Source organism: Mustela nigripes, chromosome 15 (genome assembly GCF_022355385.1).
Source record: "Mustela nigripes isolate SB6536 chromosome 15, MUSNIG.SB6536, whole genome shotgun sequence".
Taxonomy (NCBI): domain Eukaryota; kingdom Metazoa; phylum Chordata; class Mammalia; order Carnivora; family Mustelidae; genus Mustela; species Mustela nigripes.
In genome coordinates, this window is record NC_081571.1 from 70,410,608 (window position 1) to 70,435,542 (window position 24,935).

Consider the following 24,935-nt stretch of genomic DNA (forward strand, 5'->3'; position numbering starts at 1 on the left):
TATTCATGAGAGAGAGAGAGGCAGAGGCAGAGGGAGAAAATGCAGGACTCGATCCCAGGATCGCGGGATCGTGACCTGAGCCAAAAGCAGATGCTTAACCCACTGAGCCACCCAGGTGCCCCACTTGGGCTCTTTTGAATGTTATGTTTAATAAGGCTTGTTCACAACCATGGGCATAGGAAGCTCCTTGCAGTTGACAAGTGTGGGATTTGGAACACCCATTGGAAAGGCCCCATGGCCCTGTGGCCCCGCCCTCACAGTGGGAACTCAGCAGCTGTCCATGATAAACCTGGTTCCAGCGGTAATCTGCTGTGGGACCTTCCGCAGGTTGCTTAATTCCAGCCTCGAGAATAAACACTGACACATACCCAGCATAGATCTAAGGGAATCGGGCTGTTTGCCCATAAAACTGAAAACTCGCTCTGTCTTTCCTTCCTAACATCTGGGACAGGGAAGAGCTTGGAATGATGGGGCTGTTGACTACTGTTCTTTGCTTCCAACTAAAAGAGGCAAATATAAGCTAGTGGCCATGAGTAGGAGGGAGTGGGGCAACTGGGGTAGGGATGAGCAAAAGGTAAGCAAGATTGGAGAAAGAAGAGTAAATCTCTGGAGGTGGTGAGGGGGATTTCTCGGTGTTTCTAACTCACCTGCGGGTTCCCGGTGTGGATGGACCACATTACACTCCAGTCACTTGGGTTCCGTTCGAACCTTCCTTTCTCTCCTTATCCCTCTTTCCCTCTGCCTCTCCCGTTCCTTCCTGTTTCCCCTTTGCCAACACTGTTGGAAGGGGAGGAGGAAACAATATCCTCCTCTTGAATTTTTTATTTCCTCCTTCTAAGTTTAGAGCCAGGAACAATTCTACAGAATCTCTTCAACCCATTCACAATGGGCCAAAGTAAACGTAAATTAACAAAGTAGTCACAGCTGGTACTGGGGGCCAGGTCCTTGAAATGCCACTCCCAGGCTACTTCCATACCTCGCACCCAAATTTGAGGACAAAAAAACAAAACATGACCAAAAAATTTCCAACACTGCACTGACTTTCCGTTTTTCATATGTAAGAATGATATTCTATGTTTGTTACTTTACAATCATGGGAATTCAGACAGGAGGAAGACGTGATTGTGTTTCAACTCCATTATTTCATCTACGCAAGGATTATTTGATTTAGAATATGAATGTATGTGCTTTAAAAGTTAGTTTTAAAATGTGGTCACAGGGATGCCTGGGTGGCTCAGTCGGCTAAGTGTCTACCATCAAATCAGGTCATGACCTCGGGGTCTTGAGATCAAGTCCTACATTGGGCTTCCTGCTCAGCAAGGAGCCTTCTTCTCCCTCTGCCTGCTTCTCCCCCTGCTTATGCTCTCTCTCTCTGGCAAATAAATAAATAAAATCTTTAAAAGATAAATAAAATAAATGTAGTCACAAATGTGGTTCATCTTTGGCCCTACTTGGCCTGAAATAAAATACCGTACTCCTTGAAGTATGCATATTATATTCTGTCAATAATGAAAAAAAGTTGTAAACTTAAGAGTCATAATCATAACCATAGTTTTTTTGGATTTTTTAGAAACCATAATCGCTAAGGACCCCCTACACATCTGTTCACTGGTTAGGTTAAACAAGCACTAGCATATATGTAAGGGGGTCTCATATCCACTCTTTGGAGAAGTCTCCTGCCCTGAGACCAAGAGTCAGCCAGAGCTTCCCAGGTGGTGAGAAGAGTGCCATTTCAACTGGGGAGGATTGTGGAGATGTATGCTACTTAGAGCTGAGCTTGGTTTTCCCTAAATCAGTAAAACCAAGTGTCATGAAAGTCAAAATTAATTGGGTGTTGGGAACAAGGATACAAGAAAGTGGTGATTCTGATCTGTGGGTCAAGTTGCTAAGTGGCAATTCCTACTACACTACAGGTAGTTAACTCAGCTTACAAACAGAGCAAAGCAAGGGCACGTTGGGGGCTCAGTTGGTAGAGCACGCAACTCTTCTTTTCCAAGATTTAAAAAAATTTTTTTAAGATGTTATTTATTTACTTGACAGACAGAGATCACAAGTAGGCAGAGAGAAAGGGGGAAGCAGCTCCCTACTGAGCAGAGAGCCCGATGTGGGGCTCTATCCCAGGACCCTGAGATTATGACCTTGGCTAAAGGCAGAGGCTTAACCCACTGAGCCACCCAGCTACCCCAAGATTTTTACATTTTTAAAGAAGATTTTATTTATTTGAGAGTGAGAGAGAGAGAGAGCACCAGCTAGGGGGAGAGGTATGAGGGGAGGGAGAAGTAGACTCCCCATTGGGCAGGGAGCCTGAGATGCTGGGCTCAATCCCAGAACCCTGAGTTCAGGACCTGAGCTGAAGGCAGAGGCTCAACTGACTGAGCCACCCAGGTGCCCCAAGATTTTTTCATTCTTAAGTAATCTCTGTACGCAACGTGGGGTTTGAACTTACAACCCCAAGATCAAGAGTCACATGCTCGGGGCACCTGGGTGGCTCAGAGGATTAAGCCTCTGCCTTCGGCTCAGGTCATGATCTCAGGGTCCTGGGATGGAGCCCCACATCGGGCTCTCTGTTCTGCAGGGAACCTACTTTCCCCTCCCCCTCTGCCTGCCTTTCTGCCCACTTGTGATCACTTGTGATCTCTCTCTCTCTCTCTCTGTCAAGTAAATAAATAAAATCTTTAAAAAAAAAAAAAAGAGTCACATGCTCTGCAGACTGAGCCAGCCAGACTCTCCAGGCATGTGACTCTTGATCTTGCGGCTGTGAGTTTGAGTCCCATGTTGGGTGTAGAGATTACTTTAAAAAAGCAAAACCAAAAAAAACAGCAAAACAAATGAAAAAAACATACTGCATTTTCCTAATTTCATATTGTGTGCTTCCAAACGCTGTATAGGAAAATTTTTTAATGACGAATATATTATCTATATATGTATGTACAAATGGGTTTTGAGAGACAAAAAGATCAATCATTTGAGAATTAATTTGATCATTTGAAGTATAAACTAAGGCCCCATATTTGCTGCAAGAGTATAATTTGAAGGAATATGACTTTCTCTTCATTTAAAGATTATTTAGTTGAAAGAATAAATAAAAAGTTAGACATTTACAGGTAGTTGAGAGTATGCTTAACATTCCATCCAATATTGTAAGTTGTCCTTTTTGAATATAAATTCAATGACTATTTATCAAATGTCCATAGTATTGTATATACAGTTTTATAACATCAGTGCTTTTTAAAAAATTAAGTAATTTTTTTTATTTTTTCAATTAACATGTGACGTATTATTTGTTTCAGGGGTACAGGTCTGTGATGCATCAGTCTTACACAGTTCACAGTGCTCCGCATAGCACAGACCCTCCCCAGTGTCCATCACCCGCCACCCCCTCCTTCCCACCCCTTCCACTCCAGCAACCCTCGGTTTGTTTCCTGAGATTAAGAGTCTCATAGTTTGTCTCCCTCTCTGGTTTCATCTTGTTTCATTCTTCCTTCCCTTCCCTTATGATCCTGTCTTGTTTCTCAAATTCCCCATATCAGTGAGATCATATGATAATTATCTTTCTCCAGTTGACTTATTTTGCTTAGCATAATAACCTCTAGTTCCATCCACGTCATTGCAAATGGCAAGATTTCAATTTTTATGGCTGCATAATATTCCATCATATATATACATATATATGTATATATAATCTTCTTTATCCATTCATTTATTGATGAACATAGTTCATCATAGTTCATCTTTCCATCGTTTGGCTATTGTGGACATTGCTGCTATAAACATTGGGGTGCATGTGTCCCTTTGTATCACTACATCTGAAACTTTGGGGTAAATACTCAGTAGTGCAATTGCTGGGTCATAGGGTAGCTCTATTTTCAATTTTTTGAAAATTGAAAATTGATCCTCCATACTGTTTTCCAGAGTGGCTGCACCAGCTTGCATTCCCACCAGCAGTGGAGGAGGGTTCCCCTTTCTTCACCTCCTTGTCAGTCTGTCATTTTCTGACTTGTTAAGTTTAGCCATTCTGAGTGGTGTGAGGTGGTATCTCATTGTGGTTTTGATTTGTATTTCCTTGATGCCGAGTGATGTTGAACACTTCTTCATGTGTCTGTTGGCCATTTGGATGTCTTCCTTGCAGAAATGTCTGTTCATGTCTTCTTTATAACATTAGTGCTTTAATTTATTTGATCTTATCCCTTTCACCTGGAAATTAACATGAAAATAATGGGAATTTTTATTATTTGCTTTTCTCCTCAACGGTATACAAAATCTAGAAACTAAACAGAATATCATTCATGTTACTTAACCAAATTTCATTGGCTGCTTTATGTAACATGTCAAAAAATTACAATATAATCTTTCATGTAGTGTTTTGATTGGGAAACAAAACATTGGTTAACTCTATAGGATTGCATGTGTGGATGAATTGCATGGTGGGGAAGGAGTTGACTTAGGGCATATTTGTTTGTCAGAAAGATTTATGTCCCAAATCCTAGAGGTGTGGCAGTTTGTAATAATTGCAGGCAAAACATGACATCAACTTTGTTCTTTAGATCTTTTTATTAATTCTTTACAAACCCTAAATCAACATAGAAACATCTATAGCTTTGAACCACGAAAAGAGGTGTGTCTGTTAGGTCTGCCGTATTATCAGCATCAATTCAATTGTTACTTCCTTTCTTTTCATGTTACTATTCAAAAGTCATTTATAAAGATGACGCTGCATTAACCTGAAACGAAAACCTCCTAGCAATATACTCGTAAATATTTTATCGGCACAGATACATCTTGGAGGAAAACCTGTATTGAATATGACAGTTTTCAACTTCTAAGTAGTCAAACCATGCTTGTAATTTCGATTTTTCTTCTGCACTAAACTTGGATGCTTTTTCAAATTTACTATTTTTGAAGAGGAGCATGCACAAAATGTTATTCCCATTGCTACGGGTACTGCAATATTCACTTTATACTCAACATACATTAAGAAATCCCTTATGGATTCTGATTTCGTCCTCTACAAAATGTTGAATTAAGTAAGTTTTAAGTGCTTTCTAACTCCAGCATTTTAGAACTATAAAACATGTGTGCCATCGTTTTTAAATGATACCAAACTAATTATTTTAGTACAAAGTAAAATAGACATAAATATAGAAGAACTATATTGTTATAGAATTTTTTAAAAAGGTTTTATTTGAGAGAGAGAGAGAGAGAGCAAGAGCTGGGGGGAGGGGCAGTAGAGGGAGAAGGATGAGCAGACTCCCCGCTAAGCAGGGAGACCAACATGGGGCTGGATCCCAGGACCCTGGGATCATGACCTGAGCCGAAGGCAGAGGCTTTAACCCACTGAGCCACCCAGGCACCCCCAAAGCGTCCTTTTTTTTTTTTTTTTAAGATTTTATTTATTTATTTGACAGACAGAGATCACAAGTAGGCAGAGAGGCAGAGAGAGAGGGAGGAGGAAGCAGGCTCCCTGCTGAGCAGAGAGCCCGATGCGGGACTCGATCCCGGGACCCCGAGATCATGACCTGAGCCGAAGGCAGCAGCCTAACCCACTGAGCCACCCAGGCGCCCCAAAGCGTACTTTTTAAGCCTGAAGCTCTCCCTCAGCTCTGGACTTATATATCCAACTTGGCTCCTCCTCCTCCTGGAGGTCTGCTGCGCGTTGGAACTCAGGGTCTGTGATACTGAACTCTTGTTTCCACCGCTCAATCTGCTCCCTAAGAGCTTTCCTCATCTCAGGAAACAATCTGCCCTTCCAGTGCCTGAGGCCAAAGCCCTGATGTCTTCCTTGACTTCTACTTTTCTGTCATACTTCCCAGCCCGTCAGCAGCAAATCTCACCAGTTCTAGCTTCAAAGGAGACCCAAAATGCAAAGTCTGAGCGTCTCTCACCACTGCACTTCTACCCTCTTGGTCAAAGCCACCGCCGTCACCCAGCAGGGTTATGGCACTAGCCTCCCAATCGGCACCCTCGTTCCTCTACAGACCTCCCAGTTCTGACCGATCCCAGAACGGAGATTGGATACTTCTTCTCACAAAACCGGCCGACGTCTCCTCTTTGCAGTCAGAGTAAAAGCCAAATTTGTTAGGATTTACAGAGCCCTGCATGAACTGTTGACACCCCACGCGTATACACATTCCCAAACACATCAAGAGGCATGCGCACACACAGACCCACAAAGACACATGAACACACAGATAAGCACACAGTAGAGACAGACACAGACCCTCAGATGCACACATGGGCCTACAGCGTCACACACACAGACCCGGTTCTCTCTCTGTCCTCATGTCCCACCACGCTCCCCTTTGCTCCCCCTGCCGCAGCCGGGCGGACCCCTCCACTGTTGCTCAGACAAGTCCCAAGTGCTCCCTGCTCCGGGAGTGCTCTGCAGAAAACCAGCCAGATGGCTAGCTCCCTCTTTCCTTCAGGTCTTTACCCAAAAGTCATCTTCTCAGGGAGCCCTCCTCTGGCCATCTAACTAAAATTTAAAAGCCAGCCCCCCCCCCCCCCCCCACACGTGGTAGAATGCCCCCGGGCGCACTGTCTTAATGTCTTTCTCCCTAGCATCTATCGTCTGATACACTAACCATTTCTCTTACTTACTCTTGCCCCCACCGATGGAAGGTGCGCTGTGTTCCGGTGGAGATTCGGAGATTCTGTCCATTTCACTCGCCGCATCTACAGGAAAGGACACCTGGAGTGTGATAGGCCCCCAATAACTACACTTTGAATTGTTTCAATGAATGCATAATGCCGTGCTCACCATGAAAGCAAAAACTGAGCCAACCATATAGCTGTTTGAGCTTCTCGAGGCAGGGAATCCTCAGCTCTTACAATGGCTTCCCCCAAGCGCTTGGAATCCCCAAATGTCAAACCGGCCGCCTGGCTGTAACTTTTTCTAGCCACTGTTCCCGCAACAATCATTGGTTCCTCCCAGGTTTCAGGGATGTTCCGCAGTTGCTGGCTGCCTCTGCTTTCTCAGTCATATCCTCAAAGGGGCGTTCCACAAGTTCTGTGGCCATTGGGGATGCCCTCAAGCATATGGGAGAGGAAATGCAGCACAAAGATCAATGGGCAAGAGAACTTGCCTTTGGGGCACATCAAGCAAATAAAACATAATGTTGGGGCGCCTGGGTGGCTCAGTGGGTTAAGCCTCTGCCTTCAGCTCAGGTCATGATCTCAGGGTCCTGGTTTTGAGCCCGGCATCAGGCTCTCTGCTCCGCAGGAAGCCTGCTTCCCCCTCTCTCTGCCTGCCTCTCTGCCTACTTGTGAGATCTGTCTGTCAAATAAATAAATAAAATCTTTTAAAAAAATTTAAAAATTAAAAAAAAAACAAAAAACAAAAAAACCAAAGGGGCGCCTGGGTGGCTCAGTGGGTTAAAGCCTCTGCCTTTGGCTCAGGTCATGATCTCAGGGTCCTGGGATCGAGTCCCGCATCCGGCTCTCTGCTCAGCAGGGAGCCTGTTTCCTCCTCTCTCTCTCTGCCAGCATCTCTGCCTGCTGTGATCTCTGTCAAATAAATAAATAAAATCTTAAAAAAATAATAACGTTTGGTTATAAGGTGCTTCTCGTTACAAGTTTGTTTTGCTTCCCTCCTCATTCCACACATACATATAAGCTCATCTGAAAAATTCTTTGTCATCTTTCTTTTTTTTTGAAGATTTTATTTATTTGACAAACGGAGATCACAAGGAGACAGAGAGGCAGGCAGAGAGAGAGGGGGAAGCAGGGTACCCACTGAGCAGAGAGCCCGATGTGGGGCTCGATGCCAGGACCCTGGGATCATGACCTGAGCCGGAGGCAGAGGCTTCACCCACTGAGCCACCCAGGTGCCACCCAATCCAGGTTTTAAAGAGAAAACATCTGAGGCGCCCGGGTGGCTCAGTCAGTTAAACATCTGACTCTCGATTTCAGCTCAGGTCGTGATCTCTGCGTTGTGGGGTTGAGCTGCAGGTCGTGGGGTTCATGCTCAGCAAGGAGTCTGCTTGGGATTCCTTCCGCTCCCCCCCAACTTGCATGTGCGCATGCGCAAGCTCTCCCCGAACTCAATATATCTCCAAAAAAATGAGAGAGAACACATCTTCCTCTGTTATTACACATTACTCTGGTTTCCCTTTTACTTCCGTCTCTTTGTTTCTCTGATACACACACATCTGCCTCCCTGATATCTCAGTGCAATATTCCAAACTTCTCTCATCATCAGGTAAGAGGAGGTAATGTCTGGAATTTTTTTAGTTACGTTTTTTTTTCTTTTTCTTGTCTTTTTTTTTTTTAACATGGAACGCTTCGAGAATTTGTACGTCATCCTCACACAGGGGCCATGCTAATCTTCTCTGTATCCTTCCAATTTTAGTATCTGTGCTGCTGACGTGAGCACTTACGTTTTATTTAAACAATCTCTATACCCAACGTGGGGCTTGAACTTATAACCCCGAGGATCAAGAGTCACGTACTCTTCCGACTGAGCCAGCCAGGTGCCCCTGGAATGTTTCAGTATTTGTATTTTTTTTTTTTAAATTTTTAAGCACATATCTTTAAACGGCTTCAGAATTTGAATGACTAGGATATCATTTAAACAAATAAGAACGTGAACTTTGGAAATGAAGAAACTTGGGTTTCAGAGTAATATAATAATTATATAGTCAGATGGAACAAGTATTGCGGATGTGAAAAAACAAAAACAAAAAACAAAAAACATCCCGCCCTGCTGTCGGTGAGCCCATGGGATCTAACCCTTCCAGAAACAACTCAGAAGTACCTAGTGAAAAAGGGAAAAAAGCAAAACCAAAAACAAAACCCTTGCATTTTACATCTGAATGGGACCCTTTTCCTTTGTTTTATTGCAGCGCACTGTTCTTTAGCTAAGATGGGTCCCAAACGTCATTAGAAAACAAAATAAACATAAGAAAGACAGTCCAGAGCAAGGGGAATTCCTTACACCACAGAAAACCCCCAATTCAGGACAGTGAGAGAAAAGGGCTGTAAGGGAAAATTCTTGAATTCTAACGAGCGTGGCACAGGACCCAAAGCATGGAATAGACAGAACAGAGTACTCCAATGAACTTTTTATAATGTGTGTGTGCACATGCATAGACGTACATACACATGCGTGTACATTTCTTCATCTACACATGCACAAACACGCGTACATTTCAAGAAAAGTGTTGCAGAAACCAACTGTGATACAATGAATCAGCATTGCCTGGGACATCATTAAACAGCATGTGATGAACTCCAGTTCATCTCTTAAAAGACTTATCGCACGATGAAATTAAATAAGGAAATTATTATTAAATAAGGAAATTAGGTATCCTGTTCAAATACCTCTGACTATAAAAGCCACTCTCTGAAAAATAAAGATAAAAACAAAGCATCTAGAATTGTGTTGATTCATTTTATGTCTGTATTTGGTCATATACCCAGGGATTTTTTTTTTAAGATTTTATTTATTTATTTGACAGAGAGATCACAAGTGGGCAGAGAGGCAGGCAGAGAGAGAGAGAAGGGTTAGGAAGCAGGCTCTCCACCGGGCAGAGAGCTTGATGCAGGGCTTGATCCCAGGACCCTGAGACCATGACCGGTGCTGAAGGCAGAGGCTTTAAACCCTCTGAGCCACCCAGGCGCCTCTACCCAGTGGATATTGATGGAATACACAACTTCACAGAGTTGTGTTGGTAGGAGGCAACATAGTACAAAAGACTGTGACTCTAGGACCAAGCCTGGCTTCCACCACCTCCTAGAGTAAGTGACTTCACCTGTCTTTTGTTTGGTTTCCTCATCTCTATCTACAAGGGAATGATAACAACCCACTTCATGGGGTTGTTACTAATTGGGTGACTGTACCTAAAAGGTACCCATACAAGTTTTAGTAGATAAAAGTAGAAGAAAGCCTACATTTTGGAAGGAATCATCATCAATTATTTGCTTCTGGGTATGTTTCTGTAAGAATTTGCATTTTTGACCCTTAAAGAATTCGTTGTAAACATCCAATAATGTTTGCCATGAAGCAAGCCAAACAGTAAACATGGAGCTCCTGTGTACTTTGGAATACATTCTCACCAGTTGTATCTAGAGGACCGCAGAGAGGGAAAATCTCTTCCTATGTAACGGTCACTGGAATGTTCTGCTTCCCCCCTTACACACACTCGTGGGAAGGCGAGGGCTGTGGACGCAATCTCCATCCTCTCTTGTGCCCATCCGTCTCCTTTTTCACTGCAAAGATTCTCTTCCCAACCACTGTTTGGTGGTCCCCTGGCCCCCTCCCCTACGTTTCTGTTCCCCTTCTTCTGTCATGTAACTGTCCATCCTGACTTTCAACTGTTGTCTAGTTAAATTTCCTACCGTTGCCACACTTCCCTTTGGACAACCCCCCCCCCCCCCCCCCTTCTTTCCCTTGGATTAATCTCCCTCTTGCTTCCTGGCTTTTCTCCCTCTGCTCCTGCATCAACCTCTTCTTTGTTGACACGCTACCAAATACTTTCTCTTGCCTGATTCCTCGTTTGCCTTCTGTCCCCTACATCACCCCGCTTCATTAGCGAATCCAACTACCCTGCTTTAATCACGTTTTTCATAAGCAAAAATAAGAATTGAAAATAAAATAAAATAAAATCATATTATCTTCATGCCCAACCCCTCCCCCGCAACACACACACCTGTACATATACAGTCCTTTCAATAAAGCAAAGGAGCGAGAGCGATGGCAGGAAATGGTTGATAGAAAAGAAAGCATGGGGGCACCTGGGGGGCTCAGGGGGTTAAAGCCTCTGCCTTCGGCTCAGGTCATGATCCCAGGGTCCTGGGATGGAGCCCCGAGTCGTCGGGCTCTCTGCTCTGCAGGGAGCCTGCTTCCTCATCTCTCTCTGCCTGCCTCTCTGCCTACTTGTGATCTCTGTCAGATAAATAAAACTAAAAAAAAAGAAAAGAAAGCATGGAAGACAGCAAAGGAAAATGCTTGCCTTTCTTCTCTCCTTGTTGATTTGGTCTATGGCTGGTCAAGATCATTAGGAATGAGACTCAGAGACTTTCAGAGCTCCAAGTGGTCTTGGAGACCATCAGAATAACTCCTTCATTTTATTAATTAGGAAGCTGCAACTCAGAGGAAAAAAAAAAAAAAAAAAAACAACCTGACTTGTCCTAAACATACAGATTTACTTGCTGCCCAATCGGAGTGGGTAGGACTTATTAGGATTCATGAGATGCTTATTGACTCGCGAAATACAACCAACCGATCTGCAAGCACGCACGGGAAGATTCTAGCATCCCTGAGTGAGAGTCCTTTCTGGCTGGAGGGGTATTCATCAGGACAGCTGTGAGCTACTGGGGGCCAAAACTTACCCCTCCAGAGGATCAAGAGGAATCTAGATGGCCCCAAGTACCTCAGAATTGGGAATGAAAGCATTTTTTATATTTAAATTCAATTAATTAACATAGAGTATTATTAGTTCCAGAGGTATTCAGTCATTCATCAGTCTTTTACATCACGTGTCCTCCTTAATGTCCAACACCCAGTTACCCTCCCCTCTCCCTCCCCTCCTGCAACTCTCCGTTTGTTTCCCATGATTAAGAGTCTCTTGTGGTTTGTCTCCTTCTCTGATTCTGTCTCGTTTCATTTTTCCTCCCTTCCCCGACGATCCTGTTTTGTTTCTTAAATTCCACATACAAGTGAGATCATATGATAATTGTCTTTCTCTGACTGACTTATTTCACTTAGCTTAACACTCTCTAGTTCCATCCCTGTGGTTGCAAATGGCGAGATTTCATTTTTTTTGATGGCTGAGTAGTATTCCATTGTCTATATATATCACATCTTCTTTATCCATTCATCTGTCGATGAACATCTGGGCTCTTTCCATAGTTTGGCTATTGTGGACATTGCTGCTATAAACATTCAGGTGCACATGTCCCTTCGGATCACTACATTTGTATCTTTAGGGTAAATACCCAGTAGTGCGATTGCTGGGTCGTAGGATAGCTCTATTTTCAACTTTTTGAGGAACCTCCATGCCATTTCCCAGAATGACTGCACCAGCTTGCATTCCCACTAACGGTGTAGGAGGGTTCCCCTTTCTCCACATCCTCACCAACACCTGTTGTTTCCTGACTTGTTACATTTAGCCAGGGATTTAGTGCATTTTAAATGTAATGCAGGAAAAACAAGTCCACAAAACACATGTCACCAACTTGCAACAAGTCCATTGAAACATTCTTCTTCTTTTTTTTTTTTTTAGATTTTATTTATTTATTTGTCAGAGAGAGAGAGCACAAGTGGAGGGAGCAGCACACAGAGGGAGAAGCATGCTCCCCAAAGAGCAAGGAGCCGGATGCAGGACTCGATCCCAGAACCCTTGGATCTTGACTCGAGCTGAAGGCAGAGGCTTAACAGACTGAGCCACCCAGGCGCCCCCCCACCCCGTGAACTGTTCTGATACAGTACAGCCTTAGACAATACCAAATGCCAAAATAAAAATACTGTTTCCTCATAATTTGCAGAAAAATTATATATATATACATACATACATATATACACACAAATATATGATTAATGATGCAATGATAAACATGAGTGTTCATTCCCATAATACTCCTATCACTCTGTAGTAGCTTTCCTGCTAAGCAGATTATAAATATCATAGAATTTGCCTCGATAGAATTAGTGTAGAGCATTAAGATAAACAGAGTCTTAGGGAAAATAGAAGGAAAAAGAACACAGATATGCTATTTTACTCTCTTAGTATCGGCATTAATGTCTTCTCTAACATGGTGTAACAGTATTTGGCTTCTGGGTAGTTGTTTTAGTTAATACTACTTTATCAGAACTTAGTTTCTTCCCAGCTGATTAGCAGCACCCACCTCCCTTGCGTCTAGAAAGGAGCTAATGTCTACTGAAACCAAATTTGATGCCTAGAAAATCCTTGAGTTAAGAGGCACACCTGTGTTGTTTGGCAGGTGAGTTGAATCTCAAGAATTTCTCCAAATCTCCTGTTAAGTCGGCTAAACTGGTTTCACTCCTATTAAACAACCCTGGGGCAGGGGGTGGGGGGAGTCCTCTATTTATCCTTAATAAGCATAATAATGCCAAAGAAATAACTTCCAATGCTAATCTCAGTGGTGTAGGTCTCAAAAGGGGAAAAGTTCAGAATATCTTTCAGGACATTCGATGGCTCCTTGTCAAATTTATTAATTTATAGATAAATTAGTATCATCATATTGGAAAAAAATCCACGGTTTTTTGTAAAGACCAGAATACTGTTAGTTAATTAAGATGTTACTTTGAATAACTTGGAGAAACAACTTTTTAGCTGTATTCACACAATATTCAAAGAATGGGGGCACCGGGGTGGCTCAGTGGGTTAAAGCCTCTGCCTTCAGCTCAGGTCATCATCCCAGGGTCCTGGGATCTCAAGCCCCACATTGGGCCCTCTGCTCAGCAGGGAGCCTGCTTCCCCCTTTGTCTCTGCCTACTTGTGATCTCTGTTTGTCAAGTAAATAAATAAAATCTTTAAAAAAAAATTAAGGATAGATCATCATGAATAAGTAAATAAAAATTTCAGTGAACTGAATCCTGAAGAAAATAAGGAAGCATTTATCAACGGAAAGGTACTCTGTAAATAGGTTTGCAGATTAACTGCAAAGGTTATCTGGGAATCTATAATCTTAAAGTGAAATAGACCATTTATTTAGAGATTTTTTAAAAATTTCTATCCAGTCTTTTTTTATTTTTTAGATATTCTTATGTTGAAGTATGTTGTTGCCTAGTCTGAGGTTTCTTCTGACTGAACAGGTTTTGAAATATATAGAATATAAGACGTTTTAAAATAGATGCTTGATTCATTACATAATGCTCTTTAGGTACTGAAGGAAGTTAACATTTTCATCTTTTGGTCAGGCACTTGTGGGTTCTAAAATAAAACTCTTTGGCAATTATGCAGGACGTGCCAGGGAAGAAAAAGAAAGAGTTTAGGCTCTCTAACCTCATACAACGGACAAAGGATAAAAGTAAAAGAAATGAATCAAATCCACAGGCGTGACGACCCTAGTCTGTTTCAGCAGGCAAAGGAGCTAATAGCATTGCCATCCAGGTCTTAATTTATGGATCCCTTGAGGTATTTTCAACTGCTTTGAAGTTGAAATTGTGGGCCACAGTCTCTTTTTTACTCTTTTACAGAGTAAAAGAATATTTCTTTTTTCAAAGTTTTCAACCAAGAGATTCATTTTCTTTCTCTCTATAATGCACACCATCTGTTTTACTAAACTAACAGTTTATAGCCATATATATATATATATATATATATATATATATATATGATATATATATATATATCTCAACCAGTCAGAGCTGTGGTTCCCAGCCTGGTTATACACTTATACACTAGAAGCTTTGGAAAACTCACTCCCGGCATTACCCCTAGAGATTCTGGGCTTCAATAAGTGGTCTGGTGATGCAGCAGAGAGAAAGAAAGTCTTTCTTGGAGTTCCAAGTTGGAATTCTTGGAGGATTTTTTTTTTTCCCCTCTGGAAACTATGTTGAAATGGTGATCCAGATTCATGGATTCTTTTTTTAAGATTTACTTATTTACTTATTAGGGGCACCTGGGTGGCTCAGTTGGTTGAGCCTTCAGCTCAGGTCATGATCCTGGAGTCCTGGGATTGAGTCCCCCATCGGGCTCCAGCTCCACAGGGAGTCTGCTTCACCCTCTGACCTTCTTCTCTCTCATGCTCTCTCTCTATCTCAAATAAAAATAAACAAAATTAAAAAAAAATTTACTTATTTATTTTAGAGAGAGACGGAGAGAGTGAGCCCACATGAGTAGGAGGAGGGGCAGAGGGTGAGAGAGAAACCACAAGCATGTCCACCGAGCATGAAGCCTACACAGGGGCTCGATCCCAGGACCCTGAAATCATGACCTGAACGGAAATCAAGAGTCCACCACTTAACGGACTGAGCCACCCAGGCACCCCTGGGTTTATGGATTTTTTTTTAAAAAGATTTATTTATTTATTTATTTATTTGACAGACAGAGATCACAACACAAGTAGGCAGAGAGGCAGGCAGAGAGTGAGAGGAGGAAGCAGGCTCTCGGCTAAGCAGAGAGCCCAATGCGGGGCTCGATCCTAGGACCCTGAGATCATGACTTGAGCAGAAGTCAGAGGCTTTAACCCACTGAGCCACCCAGGGGCCCCTTATGGATGTTTTTTAAAGTACAATAGGGAAAGCTACATAATCGGTTAAGTAAACATTCAGGGGCTGGTCTAAAACACCAAACCATTCTTCATAGTTCTTTTCTTTAAAACACACAATGAGCTTTGATTCCAAACAATGAAATCTAGAACCAACCTATTATTAAATTAGGAACTGCTTGAGTCTTCAGAGCACAATACTATACATTTTTGTGTGTCAAATGACTCAGGGTTTTTTCTGGAAGAAAAAAAAAAAAGAAAGAAAGAATCAATAAATTTAGTACCTGCCAGGAGGAAGACACGAAGAGACTGTCAAACAAGGCTAGAAATAAAGTACAAAACCCAAATACATGCAATTTTGAATTTTAGGAAACGCCATAGGGAATGTCCTGGTTCATGATTTTTTGTGTTTTCTGAATAGTAAACTGGGTTAGAAATAGATCAGTCAGAAAACAATATGGCGGAGAGACCCTAATGGAAATACACTGGAGAGCAAGAAAGAAGGTGATAAAAGCTCATTAAAAGGCAAATCATACAAAAGAATAGTGGACAGTTTGTAGTCAATAGAGAAAGGTGATCTATTCGAACAGCAGCAAAGATGAGAAGGATGAGGGGTACCAGGTGCTTCCCAAACTCTTTTGAAGCTTGACACACCGGAACAAGGTGGGACCAAGAGCAGTACAGAAGTGGAACCATGTGTGCGTCCCACCGTGTACACACCATCTTCACCCTTATTCCCATTCGTACAAAGCATGACACGACCGTGCACACACAACACAGCTGCCGGGGCTGCTGCCTGGCTCCAGGGTAGGACTTACCTTGTATTGTCTCAGCACAGATGATGGCATTTAGGTGGAAGAAAAAGAGACAGGGTTGAGGCGCTTGAGTGGCTCAGTCCATTAAACATCTGCCTTCTGCTTGCGTCATGATCCTGGAGTCCTTGGTTTGAGCCCTGCATCAGGCTCTCTGCTCAGCAGGGAGTCTGCTTCTCCCTCTCCCTGTGTGCCCTCTCTCTCTCTCAAGTAAATAAATAAAATCTTAAAAAAAAAAAAAAAAAAAGGAAAAGAGGTTTGAGCTCATTACACAGAAAAACTTTCTAAAGGGCTGTCAAACCAATACACAACAAAACCAGAACATATGCACTGAACCCCATCGGCCTGAAATTGTAGCATGAACCAAATACTATCTCAAGAAATAGACTAATTGGGCTGAGCCTGGAATGTATCCTAATGGTCTCCAGCATCCTTCCTAATGTAAATTTCGATGATTCTATAGTCCAAACTTCTCTTTTCTTCACAGACATCTAATCACTTCTACTTTCATTCTGTACCAATTTGGTTGAAACAAAAAGTGACAAGAGCACACTTATGGTGATGAGCACTGAGCAATGTATAGTGTAGTCGAATTCTATACTGTATAACTGAAACTAATATTAACACTATATGTTAATTATACTGGAATTAAAATTTAAAAAGATATTAAAAGACAGTGACAAAGAGGAATTGAGAAACTCTTCACAATGAGTGAAAGTGTGACACAGAGGGTTAGCAACCAGCTTTATTGTAGAGGACTGATTTACAGGTTTTTAGACCTTTGGTTACTTTTGGCAAGAAGTGAATCTTGAAAGCTCATACCAAGAACCGCAAGAACTTTAAAGGGACAAATAGCCCCATAATAAAGCCAGCGTCTTTGTTCTCTTATTTATGCCCAGATTCGTGACCTCAGAAACTGAAAGGACAACTTGATCTTTATGTTTAATTCGATACAGCAATGAAGACACGAATGAGTTTATTTTTCATTCAGGTGCAAAAGGTGGCAGTCCCAAAAAATAAAGTAAAACAAGATATGGAACAGTGTTCACTGTGACAGAGCCATCCGCTGATAGAACAGACTCGCAGAACTGGGAGCAAGACCGGACGTCCAGGGAAAATGTCTTAACTGCTTCTCCTACGCGTACTGCTCGGGCACAAGCAGGCCAGCCTTGAGGCTGGAACATTCAAGATCAAAATGGCAAGGAAGGCTGCTGCCACTGAGCTTGCGCGCTCCACGTCCTGCGGTCTTGAATTTAAGCCTGTGCCCCACACATCTTAGGATGACTTTTTGCATATCGCGGGGCCAAAAAAGAACTGCAGAGATTTAAGGGCAAGGCCTATTTCAAGCCCAGAACTGCAGTGGTCCCTCCGTGACAGGCTGAACAGGGTCACGCAGAGGAGCGTAGCATGAAAACCTTTAGAGTTCAGCAAGCCTAGGGCTGCGGCGTGATCTGGCAGGCCGTGTCCTTTCCGAAGGCTTTTTCTGCTCTGCTTTTGCACTCCAGAAGCCGAGCTATTTGCCAGGGGTAGGACGGGGGAGGGGGAGGAGGATGGAGGGGGAGGAGATGGAGGGGGAGAGGGAGGGGGATGGAGGGAGAGAGGGAGGGGGAGGAGGGAGGGAGAGGAGGGAGGTGGGGGGGCACGAAGCGGGCTGTCCACATCCTGCTGCCAGTCTGTCCAACAGGATCGCCGCTCTCCAGGGTCCCGGCCCCGAGATACCAGGGCTGGGGGCGAGGGGAGCGCAGGCCACGTTTCCCCCAGAACCCCCGACCCTGGGCGCCGGGTCAGCTGGCTGGAGAGAACCCAGGCAGCGAGCCTAAGAGCTCCCCGCCAGCCCTCTCCGCCCCGGAGGGAGCGTCCTGTCCTCGGGCCCGTGCGCGCCCCCTAGCGCCGGTCCGCGGACGGGGCGGGGCGGGGCGGGGCGGGGCGGAGCCCCGGGGCCGGGAGCGCGGGGGGCCGTGGCACCCAGTGGAGGCGCGAGCGCGAGCGCGAGCGCGGCTGCAGCGGGCGGCATGGCGAGCACGGCCTCGGAGATCATCGCCTTCATGGTTTCCATCTCCGGCTGGGTGCTGGTGTCCTCCACGCTGCCCACCGACTACTGGAAGGTGTCCACCATCGACGGCACGGTCATCACCACCGCCACCTATTGGGCCAACCTGTGGAAGACGTGCGTTACCGACTCCACGGGCGTCTCCAACTGCAAGGACTTCCCCTCCATGCTGGCGCTGGACGGTCTGCATCCCCTCGGCCCCTGCCCCCGGCCCTCGCTCCAGCCCGGCGGGGCCGCGGGGCGCCCTCTTGGCCCTCTGACCACCCCCTCCCCGGCCGGACTCCCTCGGAGGCCCGGGTCCGCTTTACCCCCAGGGCCTGGGGGAGCCGCGGAGAGCCCCATGCCCTTCGCCGCCGTGTCCGGACGCGTGTCCCGCGGGGGCGCCTGCCGGAGCCCGGCGCCCTGGGGCGGGAGAGGGGGACACTCCTGGGGGGGAGGGTGGGCGACTCAGGAGTCCGGAGGGGGGTGCGGAGGGAAGCACCTTTGCAGTCCCGAGAGTCGAGGACACGGTTGCGGGATCCCCATCTCTCGGGGACTGTTAGGACACGGAGTGACGCTGGTCCCCTGCACCCAGCACTCCCCGAAAGAGCTGGATCCTGAGTAAAGTGGTATCATCCACATGTCAACGCCAAATTTGCTTGTCCTCAACTCCCTTTAACCGTTTTGTCAGTTCTTTTAAAAATAGGCAAGGGGAAATAAACATATTGCGGGGAGTGTCAACCGGTTCCCGCCTCTCCCCAACGGAGAAAGAAAACAACCCCACGCTTCAACAAATGTGTCCTCCTGGGCTTTAATGCTTCCTCCAAGTTTTAGACAAATAAATAGCCCTTGCCTGTGCCGCATTGGTAGAGAATCCTGGCTAGCAAGAATCTTGTGCCAGAGACTGCCAAGGACTGTGTCGGTGCCTCCCTCATTTGCTCTCCGGGTCTCTCTCCTGCGGTTCTTTTGTAGATCGTTTGTTTTCAGTTGTGTTCTCTATTGTATTGACTTAGAGCAACAGGTAGATGGTCACATAGAAAACTGGTGTTTTCGTTTATTTTTTATTTTCTTGAAGATTTTATTTATTTGACAGATAGATCACAAGTAGGCAGAGAGGCAGGCAGAGAGGGGGAAAGAGGCTCCCTGCTGAGCAGAGAGCCTAATGGGGGGCTTGAACCCAGGACCCTAAGATCATGACCTGAGCAGAAGGCAGAGGCTTAACCCACTAAGCCACCCAGGTGCCTCTCTGTTTTAGTTTTGGGAGGAGTGGCTGTCAGCCCAGTTACCATGACTGCTCAAGTTCTAGGTTCGACAGGACTCAGTAGATCCAGGCACAAATTGAAAGATAGTCATTTGCATTACCTCTAGTTTCGAGGTGTTTTCTTTCCTTCTTTAAAAAAAAAAAAAAAGGGTTTTGTTTTATTATTCCATGACAGGTTTTTATTTGCATAACTGACTCCATAAAAGACAATAATTAATTCCCCTAACACAGTGTTTGCCACGAAAAGCAAACTGTTGCTCAATGTGGTATTTGATGGAACCTCCACAGACAGGCGTACGTGCCTGGTTTTAGATGGGTGACACCCAGGTCTTGGTCTGTTGTGTAAAAGTAGTAGCTGGGACACTGTTGAGGCCCTAGAATTACTGGTGAATTTCCCATGCTCTGTACAGCACACATTCAGGTAGATGCTTTGAACAGGCAGGCTCTTGTTTCTGTGGTTTACATTCGGGAATTGGGGATTGATGGTTACTGTCCTAAGTGCATCCTTCTGCTGTTAACTGTGCTGTTACCTGAGATAGTGAGCCAGATCCGATCCCAACAATGGTGTTGTCGCCTTATGAGAGTGCACTTAGCATGGAGACTTGGGGGGCAGGTTGGGTAGAGAGGAGGGAGGGGGGTATAGCCCTCAGTTGTGAGGTTTTGGAGAGAGTTGAGGTTGGAGAAAAAAAAGGAGTGACATTAATGTACAACCCGACTTGCAAAATGGCCTTTCATGTGTGCTCACGTGTCTAGGAAATGGCTTAAAAAAAACACAAATGACTTCGTACTCCCTGTTGTTCTGCAGTATTCTAAAATTAATAGCATACCCTTCCCAGCCAGCACATATAGAAGTAACTCTTTCTAACAACTGCATAGGGTGCATAAGTCTGGACAGACTGGTTTGCCTAACTACTTTCTCCTTGTCAGACAACGGGCCCTTTCCAGCGTGTCGTTGGTGGTGGTGCTGCACTGAAAATCTTAATATTCATCTCGTTGTGCACTTGTGTATTTCTGTAAAGTAGATACTGAGAAATGGTACTGTCAGGGGGTAGATGATAACATTTTAATGTTCGGTTTATAGTGCCAAATCGCAGTCCACCAACAACATATGAGGATGCCTGTTTCTCTGCATTCTCACCACTACGTTTTTCATCCAGCATCATAGGTGACCTAGTATCCTGTTATCATTTTCATCAGTATTTCCCAAGTTTTTGCCAATGATTTTTACCACTTTATCATGTATTTATTGACCACTTTCTTTCTTTCTCTTTCATACATTGCCTGTCTATATCTTATGCCTACAGTCTCTTGTTTCCTCTCGATATAAATGATTGGGTTTTTTGTTTTTATTTTATTTTTATTTTATTTCTTTTTAGTGTTTCAAAATTCATTGTTCATGCACCACACCCAGTGCTCCATGCAATACGTGCCCTCCTTAATACTCACTACCAGGCTCACCCATCCCCCCACCCCCCTTCCATCCAAAACCCTCAGTTTGTTTCTCAGAGTCCACAGTCTCTCATGGGTTGTCTCCCCATCCGATTTCCCCCATCTCACTTCTCCTCTCTATCTCCCCATGTCTTCTGTGTTATTCCTTATGCTCCACAAGTAAGTGAAACCATAGGATAATTAGCTTTCTCTGCTTGACTTATTTCACTTATTTCCCGTCCATGTTGATACAAATTTGGGTATTCATCCTTTCTGATGGAGGCATAATACTCCATTGTATATATGGACTGTATCTTCTTTATCCATTTGTCCGTTGAAGGACATCTTGATTCTTTTCACAGTTTGGCAACTGTAGCCATTGCTGCTATGAACATTGGGGCGCATGTGGCCCTTCTTATCACTACATCAGTATCTTTGGGATAAATACCCAGTAGTGCAATTGCAGGGTCATAGGGTAGCTCTATTTTTAATTTTTTAAGGAATCTCCACACTGTTTTCCAAAGTGGCTGCACCAACTTGCATTCCCACCAACAGTGTAAGAGGGTTCCCCTTTCTCCACATCCTCTCCAACACTTGTTGTTTACTGTCTTGTTAATTTTGGCCATTCTAACTGGTGTAAGGTGGTATCTCAATGTGGTTTTGATTTGAATCTCCCTGATGGCTAGTGATGATGAACATTTTTTCATCTGTCTGTTAGCCATTTGTATTGTATGTCTTCTTTGGAGAAGTGTCTGTTCATGTCTTCTGCCCATTTTTTGATATGACTATCTGTTTTGTGTGTGTTGAGTTTGAGGAGTTCTTTATAGATCTTGGATATCAGCCCTTTGTCTGTAGTGTCATTTGCAAATATCTCCCTCCATTCCATGGAAAGTGATTGTTTTTAAGATTTTATTTTTAAGTAATCTCTACACCCAATGTGGGGCTCAAACATACAACGCCAAGGTCAAGAGTCATAGGCTCTACCAACGGAGCCAGCCACGCACCCCTAAATAATTGTTTTTTAACTTTATTTCTTTATCCACACAGTTTCTACACCCAGTGTGGGGATCAAACTCACAACCCCAAAGATCAAGAGTCTTCTGACTGAGCCAGGCTAGTGCCCATAAATGATTTTTTTTTTTAAATTTTGGAGGTCACTCCTGGACTTGTTATATACGTTACGATCTCAGCCCATTGCTTGGCTTTACATTTATGACACCTTTTCTTATACAAAGCTTTGAAATGTGTACTATGATCAAATTTGTAAATTTCTTCCTGCCACCTCTGTCTTCTGTGGCTTAAGACAGCATTGCCAGAGTGTCTAGCCTTACTTTTCTGTGTCTCTCAGAATAACATCTTGGGGGGTTTGATCACACAGCTTTGTTTTCACGTAGAGGAGTCGATCTCCCCCATCCTACAAGCTGACCTTCCCGGAGCAGGCCCCGCCATAAGGTGTCTGCGCAGTATTCCCCAGGGCAGCTGCATCTGGTGGAGGCTGGTTCTGAGAGGTCCAGCCAACATCGCACGGCCCATTGGACTCCCTGACACTCCTTTGAAGGGGCAGAGAAGGCTGCATTACCGTAGACCTTGGTGACCGCAGGCCTGAGCAAGCCAGTCCTCCCCTTCAACCAGGCAGAGGCTCTAGATTGAAAAAAGAATCCAAGAAGGAAAAGAGAAGGCCCACAACTCTCTCCAGGCAAAGAAGGAGCTTCTTAGGCGGAAGAAGGAGCTTCTTGGGTATAGATGATGGTGACGTTTTCCCCAGTATCATCCCTGTAAGGAAAATCAGACCCAGAAAAGCTCAATGTGTAGATTCAAGTTTACATTAAGACGCCAACTCCACGTTCTGGTTAGTGCGATGGAAGGGAAGCTTTGGTGAGTTTCGTAAAACTCACCAGACGCTGTTTGTACCGTTCATCTTGCGAAGGAAGTGCTCTTAGCCCTGTTTTACAGCTGAGAACACTGAGGCTCCAGAGAGATAAGGTCATGTAATCAAGTCGCACAGAAGGTACATAAGTAGAAGATCCAGAGCGGAGCCTCGGGCTCCCTGCCTTCCTCCCATTTCACTCTTTTTGCAGAGGATTTGCAAAAGCCACACAAAGCTACCCACATGAGGAAAGCTCATTGTTTTTTCTCCCCCATCTCTATCAGCTCACAAGAGTGCTACCAGGGCGTTGTCTCCACCAGGTAGATGTTTTCACTTTTGCTCGTTTGAAATGGAAAATAAGGCACACGTCATTTGGAAATCACTTAACTTTTAAGGGACACCTTGAAGGTTTCCTCCAGCGGAATTCGTGAACTTAAAGTCTCTGTATTTTACTAACTGAAAATTTCACGATGGAACAAGCTGGTGATTTCTGTTTATCTCCAGCTCCCATGCCTCTCAAAGCGCCGCACGGTCTTCATCTAAGAATCATTTTCAGCAAAGTTGTTTTTAGTACCTGCCATCTATTTGTGTTAGTGGGAATGTCTGCCATTTCTTCCGAGAGAGTTAACTATAAATTATACGGCAGAGAACTTCTAAGTAAATATGTTCATGCCTCAGCACTTTAATGTGTTAATTAGCTATTAAAGGTGTCAGTAAATTAGACCTGTCAAAAATAATGGCCTCCTTGACTGGGTTTTACTACCACTTCACTTACTTGCAAGTTTTGCCCTCTGGAACTGTTAATAAGCAAAGCTGCAGAGGTTAGCCTTGCGAAAGATAAACTCTGGAGTTTGTTGGAACTCACCTGAGGCCTGCGTCTGTGGGTGTTTTAAGGACTGGTAGCCCCAAATTTACACAACCCAGGCTTACCAACACCTGGAATCCATCTACAGCCAGCAGCCAGGGTGGTCTTTATCCTGCGGAGAATCTCGGTCCCTATTCTTTGTTCCCTCTAGCCAATGATTGTATGGTCAGGTGCCTTCCTTTGTTCATACAGCAAATTAGCAGTTTCCCCACTGCTGTTGGAGGCTGGAGACAGCTACCTTTCCCTCCAGGTCAGGGTTCTTCTGGTGGTTACTGAGCAAGGACCCAAGCTCATCAGGGATAGTATTTCTCCTCTCTTGCTTGTGCCAGGAGACCAGTCCTGCTGCAGACCTGAGGGCCGAGACAGGAGAACAGGAAGAGAACCTCAGAAAGAAGTTCTAGGAGGAAACGGTTGAATACAGTTTAAAGACTCATGGTGTTTTCATATGAAGTCAGATGAAGGATAGAATGCACCACCAGAGATTCTTGCCCCCCACCTACATCTGGGAAAACTCATCCTGTGTTCTAAATGATCAGATTGTAGATTTCGCCTTTTGCCAGCCTCCTGCTTCTGCTCATCAAGCCCGTATGATTGCGAAAGTAAATGAAGTTTTCTAAGATAATATTTATGCATATCTTATGGAGGCTACCTCTCATACAGACTGTTTTCTCTGCTTCTTGATTGCAGCTAGTCAGCTAACATAACTCTAGACCAGAGATTGTAATAAATCTCCGGAAAAGAAAAATGAAACCACACTGTCCCAGGAGCTCCGGTGGTAAATGATGAGCCAGTTGTGCTTATCCTGATAGATGTTCTCCAGTCTTATGAGGGGCTAAGGGCCTTCCTCTCCATCTGTGCTTCTGCCTGCCTCTCCGCTCCCCAACGCCCCCCCCCCCAGGTCTGGCTGGGGGACTAAGGGTGGAAATTAAAAAAAAAAAAAAAAAAAAAAAAAACCTGGCTCAGTCTTATGCAGCAGAGACCCAGATAGCCTTGCAGCATTATAATTGCTACCCAAATAAGCCTCCTTTGTCCTGTTGTGCTAATAATAAATTTGTTTTGCTGTTTTTGATAACCTCACTACCAGCAGAACTATTTTGTCTGTGGAGTTAGTTCACATTATAAAATAGAACGTTGTCACTGCTGTCTACCTTCATGGAGGTCTAAATTTGTTGGAATTAAATGGAGCACTTTCAGAGTACTCTTCAAAACAGATCCTAGCAATGGAATTGAGGCTTAAAATTTCATTTCAAAGCAACGTGAGCTGGAAGTGACCTGTCAGCCTCATTTCTTGAATTTATAATTACCGCGGTCTTAGAATTATTACTTACCGTAGGCTTTCCCTGGGTACTACCAATAAATGACTTGCTGTATTTATGAATCTTTTCAAATTAGAAAACTTAATTCCATATGTAAGCCTGACGTACTCCTATGTTCATTTACCCAACAAGCATTTACTCACACCTGGTATATGCCATCGCTATTTCAGGTTGAAGTATGGCCCT

The 24,935-nt window shown here is 44.1% G+C and overlaps 1 protein-coding gene and 1 non-coding gene across 4 annotated transcripts in view; one reads left to right on the top strand and one right to left on the bottom strand.

Annotated features, from left to right (window-relative positions):
- Positions 1-24,935, top strand: part of CLDN10 (claudin 10) — a 127,885-nt gene that overhangs the window by 85,156 nt on the left and 17,794 nt on the right. The window contains exon 1 of one of the 3 annotated variants that reach the window (XM_059377848.1): positions 17,929-18,215. The exons of the other annotated variants lie outside the window; for them this stretch is intronic. Coding sequence (XP_059233831.1) covers positions 17,996-18,215 — 220 coding nt within the window. The 5' untranslated portion in view covers positions 17,929-17,995. Of the gene's footprint in view, positions 1-17,928; positions 18,216-24,935 lie in introns of those variants that run through there. 3 annotated transcript variants of the gene reach the window in all.
- On the bottom strand, positions 8,265-8,371 carry LOC132003019 (U6 spliceosomal RNA). The gene has a single exon (XR_009400099.1). It is a non-coding gene; the product is annotated as a U6 spliceosomal RNA (small nuclear RNA).